Source organism: Salmo salar, chromosome ssa22, assembly GCF_905237065.1.
Source record: "Salmo salar chromosome ssa22, Ssal_v3.1, whole genome shotgun sequence".
NCBI classification, from domain to species: domain Eukaryota; kingdom Metazoa; phylum Chordata; class Actinopteri; order Salmoniformes; family Salmonidae; genus Salmo; species Salmo salar.
In genome coordinates this window covers 31,932,407-31,943,370 of record NC_059463.1, presented here as the reverse complement: position 1 = coordinate 31,943,370, position 10,964 = coordinate 31,932,407, and the positions used below count along the sequence as shown (strand labels likewise).

General features: G+C 43.1%; 1 protein-coding gene across 1 annotated transcript; it reads left to right on the top strand.

Annotated features, from left to right (window-relative positions):
• Positions 1-6,425: 6,425 nt before the first annotated feature.
• LOC106583149 (methyltransferase-like protein 7A) lies at positions 6,426-8,772 on the top strand. Its single transcript, XM_014167004.2, has 2 exons — positions 6,426-6,948; positions 7,517-8,772. Exons 1-2 carry the CDS (start codon positions 6,439-6,441, stop codon positions 7,751-7,753), a joined length of 747 nt encoding a protein of 248 aa, XP_014022479.1. The 5' UTR covers positions 6,426-6,438; the 3' UTR covers positions 7,754-8,772.
• Positions 8,773-10,964: the final 2,192 nt, after the last annotated feature.

Genomic DNA, 10,964 nt, shown 5'->3' with positions numbered 1-10,964 from the left:
TTGCACCGACCCCAGTCCTTACTTCGACAAGTATCTGCTTGCATTGAAACCTATGCAATGTTGTGGTTTTAATAAATTATTAATAGTAGCCTATAGGTTTTGCTAATAGCTGCTTTATTGAGGAAACATTTTATATGCATCTATGGTTGTTTGCTACATTTAATGCTTTTGACTTAAATTTCATTCTTGAAGAAAATAAATTCCTAATCAGTTTAGTGCAACTGTAGTACCCCATCAGAACCCAAAATATAAGCTTGTTTTACTCCATTGTTTAACCAATGTAATTGTAAACAAACACTGTATCACCTCAATATAGTTTAAAACAAAAACATTTATATCATGGATGGTCAGTCCTTGCATCCATAGTTCTGTCTATAAATTTGAGAGGGGTTACATTTTGCCATCTCTTTACCAAAACAGTGGCGGGGTGTGTGCTTTGTTATTGTTTGAACTGAATGCACTGTTTAAAATTAATGCACTGTAAGTCGCTCTGGATAAAAGCGTCTGCTAAATGACTAAAATATACATGTAATATGGGAAGCTGCAATGAGCTATAGCAGTCTGCAATTGTAACGGTCGTCGTACGTAATGGACCAAGGCGCAGCGGGTTGAGTGCTCATTTTAACTTTATTTGAACACATACGAAACAAAACAAGAAAACGATTGAACGAACAGTATTGCAGGCTACACAAACAGCTATGCAACAACAACTTCCCACAAAGGGACAGGTGAAACAGGGCTACCTAAGTATGACTCTCAATCAGCAACAATGATGTACAGCTGTTCCTGATTGAGAGCCATACCAGGCCAACACAAAGAAATACACAACATAGACAGATCCTAGAAATACAAAACATAGAACATAACCAAAAACCCCGGAATACTCTAAACCAACACCCCTCTACATAAACACATATACTAACAAATCCCGAACCACATAAAACAAACACCCCCCTGCCACGTCCTGACCAAACTACAATAACAAATAACCCCTTAACTGGTCAGGACGTGACAGTACCGCCCCCCCCAAAGGTGCAGACCCCGGATGCACCTCACACAAGAAAATAAACACAAAAATAAACCCCCCAAACTAAAGGGAGGGAAGGGAGAGTGGCTGCCGTCTCACTCGGTTCCGGACTGTGGGTCATCTCTAGACGGGGCACTGTCGCCGGACACTCTGGACGGGGCACTGTCTCCGGGCACTCTGGATGGGGCACTGTTGCCGGACACTCTGGATGGGGCACTGTTGCCGGACACTCTGGACTGGGCACTGTTGCCGGACACTCTGGACTGGGCACTGTCTCCGGGCACTCTGGACTGGGCACTGTTGCCGGACGCTCTGGACGGGGCACTGTTGCCGGACGCTCTGGACTGGGCACTGTTGCCGGACGCTCTGGACGGGGCACTGTCGTCGGAAGCTCTGGACGGGGTACTGTCGTCGGAAGCTCTGGACGGGGTACTGTCGTCGGAAGCTCTGGACGGGGTACTGTCGTCGGAAGCTCTGGACGGGGACTGCGCACTGAAAGCCTGATGCGTGGGGCTGGTAGTGGAGGTACCAGACTGGAGACACGCACCCCAAGGCTAGTGCGAAGAGCAGGAACAGGACGAGTTGGACTGGGCTGACGCACTGGAGGCCTGGTGCGTGGGGCTGGTACTGGAGATGCCAGACTGGATACACGCACCTCAGGGCTAGTGTGAGGAGCAGGAGTAGGACAAGCTGGACTGGGCTGACGCACTGGAGGCCTGGTGCGTGGGGCTGGTAGTGGAGGTACCAGACAGGATACACGCACCTCAGGGCTAGTGCGAGGAGCGGGAACAGGTTACACTGGGCCATGAAGGCGCACTGGCGGTCTTGAGCACAGTACCTGCACCACCCTTACTGGCTGGATGCCCGCTTCCCCCTGGCAAATGCAGGGCGCTGGCACCGTGCACACCGGCCTGTGAATGCTCGGCCTCGACGCCGTGCGCATCACCCCATAGCACGGGGCCTGACCAGTAAAAAGCTGCCTCCGATAAGCACGGGGAGTTGGCTTGGCTCTTAACCCTGGCCCAGCCAAACTACCCGTGTGCCCCCCAATTTTTTTTTTATTTGGCTGCCTCTCAGGCTTAAATGCCAATTGTGTACCAATATAACAGTCCCGGTCTTCGCTCCACTTTCGCCGTTCCTCCCTCGCTGTCTCCACCTGTCTCCATGGCAGGTTCTTGTCCCCTGCCATTACCTCCTCCCATGTCCAAGATGTCCTTCACTCCCTTCTCTCCCTGGCCCAGGATCCTTCCTCCTCCTGGGCCTGCTGCTTGGTCCGTTGGTGGTGGGAAGTTCTGTAACGGTCGTCGTATGTAATGGACCAAGGTGCAGCGGGTTGAGTGCTCATCTTAACTTTATTTGAACACATACGAAACAAGAAAATTATCGAACAAACAATATTGCAGGCTACACAAACAGCTATGCAACAACAACTTCCCACAAAGGGACAGGTGAAACAGGGCTACCTAAGTATGACTCTCAATCAGCAACAATGATGTACAGCTGTTCCTGATTGAGAGCCATACCAGGCCAACACAAAGAAATACACAACATAGACAGATCCTAGAAATACAAAACATAGAACATAACCAAAAACCCCAGAATACTCTAAACCAACACCCCTCTACATAAACACATATACTAACAAACCCCGAACCACATAAAACAAACACCCCCCTGCCACGTCCTGACCAAACTACAATAACAAATAACCCCTTAACTGGTCAGGACGTGACAGCAATGTTATGTTTCACTACAATCTACAATCAGCTTTTACCAAACGTTTGTCCTCGGGACCGCAAAGGATGCATGTTTTGGTTTTTGCACTAACACTACACCGCGGATTCAAATGATCAAAGCTTGATGATTAGTTGATTATTTGAATCAGCTGTGTCGTGCTAGGGCAAAAGCCAAAATGTGCACCCCTTGGGTCCCGAGGACCGAGTTTGGAAAACCCTGCTGACTACATGCACTGTAACTACTGTAAGTCAATTTAGCTGATTGAATTATCAGAAACTTCACGAGATACTGGGCAACAAACACACCACTGTGCAGGGTACTTGTACCACTGAACATAAATGCCCAAGTGGCTGTGGCAGGTTTTAGAAGACTTTATGTTTATAAGTTGACTAAATAGTCCTTTTTCTACTTAACAGTGCCATTTTTCTGTGTTCTGCTGGCTGGAGGTTTGGAAAAAGTGACTTACTACTAGTAACGTTTACGGTTGTCAATGTCCATCAGGGTGGTGCTGTAACGCCCTGGCCATAGAGAGGGGTTTTTGTTCTTTATTTTGGTTAGGCCAGGGTGTTACATTGGGTGGGCGATCTATGTTCTGTTTCTATGTTTTTGTATTTCTATGTTTTGGGCCGTGTGTGGCTCCCAATCAGGCACAGCTGAAGTTCGTTGTTGTTGATTGGGAGTCACACATAAGTGCATGTTTTTCCGTTGGGGTTTTGGTGGGTAATTGTTTCTGTCATTGTGTTTCACCTGACAGGACTGTTTGGCTGTCAGTTTCTTATTTTGTAGTTGTATAGTGTTCCGTTTAATAATTAAATATGATGAACACTAACTCCGCTGCGTCTTGGTCCACTCTCTCTCACGACAGCCGTTACAGGTGCTTGGTACTTCTTGGAGCATGTAGTGGCAGACCCCTCCTCTTGGATATACAGTTTAAGTCAGAAGTTTACATACACTTAGGTTGGAGTCATTAAAACTCATTTTTCATAAACACCATGGGACCACGCAGCCGTCATACCGCTCAGGAAGGAGAGGCGTTCTGTCTCCTAGAGATGAACGTACTTTGGTGTGAAAAGTGCAAATCAATCCCAGAACAACAGCAAAGGACCTTGTGAAGATGCTGGAAGAAACAGGTACAAAGGTATCTATATCCACAGTAAAACGAGTCTTATATCGACATAACCTGGAAGGCCGGTCAGCAAGGAAGAAGCCACTGCTCCAAAACCGCCATAAAAAGTCAGACTACGTTTTGCAACTGCACATGGGGACAAAGATTGTACTTTTTGGAGAAATGTCCTCTGGTCTGATGAAACAAAAATAGAACTGTTTGGCCATAATGACCATTGTTATGTTTGGAGGAAAAAGGGGGAGGCATGCAAGCCGAAGAACACCCTCCCAACCGTGAAGCATGGGGGTGGCAGCATCATGTTGTGGGGGTGCTTTGCTGCAGGAGTGACTGGTGCACTTCACAAAATATATGGTATTATGAGGAAGGGAAAATGATGTGGATATATTGAAGCAACATCTCAAGACATCAGTCAGGAAGTTAAAGCTTGGTTGCAAATGGGTCTTCCAAATGGACAATGACCCCAAGCATACTTCCAAAGTTGTGGCAAAATGGCTTAAGGACAACAAAGTCAAAGTATTGGAGTGGCCATCACAAAGCCCTGACCTCAATCCTATAGAAAATGTGTGGGCAGAACTGAAAAAGTGTGTGCGAGCAAGGAGGCCTACAAACCTGACTCAGTTACACCAGCTCTGTCAGGAGGAATGGGCCAAAATTCACCCAACTTATTGTGGGAAGCTTGTGGAAGGCTAGCCGAAATGTTTGACCCAAGTTGAACAATTTAAAAGCAATGCTACCAAATACTAATTGAGTATATGTAAACTTCTGACCCACTGGGAATGTGATGAAAGAAATAAAAGCTGAAATAAATAATTCTCTCTACTATTATTCTGACATTTCACATTCTTAAAATAAAGTGGTTATCTTAACTGACCTAAGACAGGGGATTGTTACTAGGATTAAATGTCAGGAATTGTGAAAAACTGAGTTTAAATGTATTTGGCTACAGTGTATGTAAACTTCCGACTTCAACTGTATTTCTTGCATGTCCTCCAGCCGATTTGGTACTACTTTCGGGATGGATGTGAGGTAGTCAGGGTGACATGGAAAGATCTGGAGGCTACTGGGTTCTCTGAGCTCAAACTGAGGCACCACTCAACTTCATGATCAAACCACATATTATGGGCCATGCTGTCAAGTAATGGCCTGTCCCAGCAATTGTTTGAAAAATGTTGCTTTAGTTACTTACTCGTGCATAAAATGTAATTAAACTGGCTTAGAAAATAGCAATGACATACATATACTGAACAAAAATATAAACGCAACATGTAAAGTGTTGGTTCCATGTTTCATGAGCTGGAATAAAGTGAACATTCCTCATTTGCCGAGATAATCCATCCACCTGACAGGTGTGGCATGTCAAGAAACGGATTAAGCAGCATGATCATTACACAGGTGCACCTTGTGCTGGGGACAATAAAAGGCCAATCTAAAATGTGCAGTTTTGTCTCAAACCGCAATGACAAAGATGTCTCAAGTTTTGGGGGAGTGTGCAATATGCATGCTGACTGCAGGAATGTCCACCAGGGCTGTTGCCAGATAATTTGTTAATTTCTCTACCATAAGTCACCTCCAACATTGTTTTAGAGAATTTGGCAGTATGGCCAACTGGCCTCAAACCCGCAGACCGTGTGTAACCACACCAGTGTAGGACCTCCACATCTGGCTTTTTCACATGCAGGATCATCTGAAACCAGCCACCCGGACAGCTGATGAAACTGTGGGTTTACACAACCAACATTTTCCTGCGAAAACTGTCAGAAACCATCTCGGTGGAGCTCGTCACCCTCACCAGGGGTCTTGACCTGACTGCAGTTTGGCGACGTAACTGACTGCAGTGGGTAAAAGCTCACCTTCAATGGCCACAGGCACGCTGGAGAAGTGTGCTCTTCACGGATGAATCCTGGTTTCAGCTACCAGGCAGACTATGTATGGCATCGTGTGGGTGAGCGGTTTGCTGATGTCAACGTGACCCATGGTGGAATAGTGGTTATGGTATTGGCAGGCATAAGCTATGGACAGCGAACACAACTGCATTTTATATTTCTGTTAAGTGTATTTTCATTTCCTTATGAACTGTAACTCAGTAAAATCTTTGAAACTGTTGCATGTTGTGTTTTATATTATTGTTCAGTGTATATGAAATGTACTTAGCAAATGTAATTTTTTCACATCTTTGCATCTATTTTCAATATTTTTCACCAACTAAAAGTTGTTTGGCTTATGGTTCATTGACATAACCTGTAAAACAACACCCTGTGAAACAGGTTCATAATATTTACATTATACACCCACACCTACACAGATTGCTATAGAATGAGTGTCTAAATAAAAGCAGTTTTCAAACCTCTACAAAGCTATGATAAGACCAAAGTGCGAGAGGTTGTGATGCAATAGCTCCATCATGAGGCAAGATGAAAATCTACCAGATTAGCACCTTCCTCCTGACCCTCCCTGATCCCTGTATCACCTTGCTATGGGCTAAATCCTACCTCACCTAGCCTGCCTGCAGTGTGCTGCTTAAATTCACATGGGAGGTTTCACCGGGAAAATGACATATCTTATGAGGAACTTCTTGATGAACTTCTGCAAGCTAATTTGTTTGGCGATAACCTTACCTCTCCAACTAATGGAGTTTTTGGGCTTATATGGCATGTACAAGCGTTTGTTTCCGCTTCTTGCTTACAATATCACTTTTTCATATAACGACAAAATGCACGAAAACAAGAGGAACCTTTTCCGAGACTTGTGTAAATTCTGCAACACGGACGGTACACTTCGACTTCTGGAGATTGGCTGCGGTAGTGGGGCCAACTTCAAATACTACCCATACGGTTGCACGGTCATTTGCACAGACCCCAACCCTCACTTTGAGAAGTACCTGCAGATGAGTATGACAGCAAGCAACCACCTGACCTATGAAAGCTTTGTGGTTGCCTCAGGAGAGGACCTGATGGCAGTGCAAGATGAGTCAGTGGATGTTGTTGTCTGCACGCTTGTGCTGTGTTCTGTCAACAACGTGCCACAGGTACTGGATGAGGCAAGACGCATACTCCGAAAAGTGAGTTCATTATTTCAGCTAGTAGGTTATGTGTGTCAAGCTAGGGAGACGTAGCCTGCCCTATAGGCCTAATAAGAGTTATTGTTTAGCAAAATGATAACTGAGATCTACTGTACATTCCAGACTCCAATAGTGAATTGAGAGAGTTCTCTAACTTGCACCGTGTTGTCCTCGTGTTAAAAGTTAAGCCTGTAGCGATGTTAAGTCTTAGGTATTTTTAGACACATAAAGCTTGTGACAAATCCCTTGTCTGTAAACAAGAGGTGTGTGAAACCCCCCGACACAGTATAAACACCTTGCCTAACCAAGCAATGTAATTATATCGATGTAATCTACATTTTTACACATGTAGCCTTTCCACTATGTCTTACATTTGGGTTAAGCCAAGCACATTTGACCAAACATTCTATTTGATATCTGGTGCTTGGGTGAGACAGGGATAGATAGTGATATGTACATTTTTGTCAAGTTTGCCTTTTCAGTCACTAGATCAGACACCCAGCTACTTTTGATTGATTTGACGGTTTTGGGGAATGAGAATAGAATCTACACATTTGTTGTCCAACAGGGTGGTGCTCTGTACTTTCTGGAGCATGTAGAGTCAGACCCCTCCTCTTGGATATACTTCTTCCAGCACATGCTCCAGCCGATGTGGTACTACCTGGGGGATGGCTGCGTGGTTACCAGGGCAACGTGGAGAGATCTGGAGGCTGCTGGGTTCTCAGAGATCCAGCTCCGACACATTGAGGCTCCACAGGTCACTTTCATGATCAAACCGCACATCCTTGGATATGCCATCAAGTGAACGTTTCATTCAACTGTTAAAGTCGAACTGTATTTTTTTTTAATCTACATATTTTATACTTTGACCAATAGATAACTTTTCTAAAAAGATTTGGGCAATATTAAGCAACTATGAATTTAAGTCACTTCCTGCTATTCACAACTTATTTGCCATTCAGTTTAGGAATGAATGAAATTGATTATGTTGCAGTAACAACAGAGTAGATATAACTGTATACTACTACTTTACTCAGCCCATGCAAGCAGTCAGTGCCTGTTTCTTTGCGTGCAGTTGTATGGACATGGCCGTCACAACACTGAAGAGTGAATCATAATTCCTTCCACCTTGGTGGCTTGAGGTCCCCAGTGGAGATTAGCTGTTGATTGTGTTTTTTTATTGTGTTTTTAGCAGTCTCCTCTGTTGGAAGGTCTTGTCTTCTATAGCCAGTAGAAGATAATGCTCCATTCTACTCTTTGTTTATGTACAGCTCTTCACTCCCATGTGAGGCCTCTGTCGATAATAGCATTTCCACCAATACAGCCATTCACTTGGCAGGTTTCCATTGACCCATGTTTATTCGACAAAATCAGTGTCGCAAAAAAAATCATTGCGACGTGTAATGGAAACAGCAGATAGACAAAAAATGTTATCTGTTTATCTGTAACTTTATTGCGACAAATGATGATGGAAACTCTATTTTTCTAATAAATTATGATTGCCGATTAATTGGAGCTCCACTCCATATTTGATTCTAAAAGCCTACTGCTTGCAAAATAAAACAATTCTACTTTAAAAATAAGATTTCTTTGCAGGACAAGGATTGTCCTGACTTTCAAGAATGCCTGAATTGCTTTGCCTTCCTTTTCTGGTTGGCTGGTAAGTTTCACCATGCAATTATTTCAGATCTACAGGAGTGTAAGTTACGATGGTGCGGACCGTGGTGATATGTTGAATATGAAAAATGTGTCAATTATTGCATTCTATCCATGCTGTCTTTCACGGGCTACTTGAGACATGAAACTTTGCCTTCAGAAAGTATTCACACCCCTTGACTTTTCCACATTGTGTTGCGTTACAGAATTAATTTAAAATGGATTAAATTGCGATTTTTTTTCTCTCACTAGCCTACACACAATACCCCATAACGTCAAAGTAGAATTATGTTTTTCAAAATGTTTACAAATTCATTAAAAATGAAATGCTGAAATGTCTCGAGTCAATAAGTTTTCAACCCCTTTATGGCAAAGGGGCCTAAATAAGTTCAGGAGTAAAAATGTGGTTAACAAGTCACATAAGTTGCATGGACTCACTGTGTGCAATAATAGTGTTTAACATTAATTTTGAATGACTATCTCATCTCTGTACCCCACACATATAATAATTTGTAAGGCCCCTCAGTCGAGCAGTGAATATCAAACACAGATTCAACCACAAAGACCAGAGATTTTCCAATGCCTTGCAAAGAAGAGCACCTATTGGTAGATGGGTAACAATTTTAAAGCAGACATTGAATATCCCTTTGAGCATGGGTAAGTTATTAATTACACTTTGGGTGGTGTATCAATACACCCAGTCACTACAAAAATACAGGCGTCCTTCCTAACTCAGTTGCTGGAGAGGAAGGAAATGGCTCAGGGATTTCACCATGAGGCCAAGAGTTACAAGAGAACACTGAGGATGGGTCAACTACATTGTAGTTACTACACAATACTAACCTAATTTACAGGGACAAGAAGGAAGCCTGTACAGAATAAAAATATTCCAAAACATGCATCCTGTTTGCAACAACGCACTAAAGTAATACTGCAAAAATGTGGCAAAGCAATTAACTTTTTGCCCTCAATACAAAGTGTTATGTTAGGGCCAAATCCATTACAACACATTACTGAGTACCACTCTCCATTTTTTCAAGCATAGTGGTGGCTGCATCATGTCATGGGTATGCTTGTAATCGTTAACGACTGGGTAATTTTTCAGGATAAAAAATGTACTGAATGGAGCTAAATGGAGCTGAATGTACTGGTTCAGTCTGCTTTCCACCAGACACTGGGAGATGAATTCACCTGTCAGCAGGACAATAACCTAAAACAAAAGGCCACATCTACATTGGAGTTGCTTACCAAGAAGACAGTGAATGTTCTTGAGTTGCCAAGTTGGTTTCGACTTAAATCGACTTAATTCTATGGCAAGACCCAGTGGTGACCCGTCACTCAGCCATTCAGTTTATCTAAAAAAAATATATATTATTTTTTTCTTGTTGCCTGTTTTGGGTGTTATTTTGGCATTAATATATGACACATATCAGTTTGCAAACAATGTCAAAAAAAAAATCATTTTGTTAATAAAGCCGCATACAAACATGGTTTATTTTTCAAAATCTTAGCTCAACAAGCAGTCATCATCATGAATCAAGTCCACTATCTACTGGCAAATCCTTTTCAATGATAGATAAAACATATCAGTGCTCATCAGCCATTGGACATAAACATTACACAACAAGCTGGAAATCGCAAATTCAACGAGTGGTTTGTAAGGAATCCGTGGCTAACTGCAAGCATTGCAAAGCAATCACAAGCCTGCTATTCGTGGAGAGGGTGTGTGGTTTAAGTGTCTTAAAAGGATAAACATTCACATGCAACACCATTGGCCAGAAAAGGTTGACTATATTGGCCATGCTGTCAATCCAGCATGACTTCTGCCACGTTCAAAACAACTGGGAACTAGGAAATCTTAGACTTCAGTGAGTTCAAGATAACTGGGAACTATGAAAAAAAAATTCTCAGACTGGGAAAATAAGTTTTGAACGGTCATTCAACTCGGAATTCCAAGTCGGGAACTCTGGCCTCTTTCTAAAGCTCCGACCTGAAGATCCCTGACGTCATGATTCAACCTTGTTTTTTTCCTGAGTTCTCAGTTGTCTTGATAGCACCATAAATCCAGAGAACGACAGACTTTTATGACAAAGTTTGATGACAAAATTTGCTCACAAGGACCGCTGTGCCACCTTCCTGTTCAAGTGAGCACAGCACAACAAGGTGAGTCCAAAAATGTCTTGTATGCTACTACATAAATGATGTAATATGCCAGGGAGATATGTATACTGTAGCTAAGAAAGTTATATTAAGTGTATGTTGTGTAGTATGCTGTTAGTAGCCCATGTGCCTCACCCTAATAATTTGGTCCCTTTCCCCCTCATAACTTAGCCTACTATTCTGACTTGGTGGTGCACATG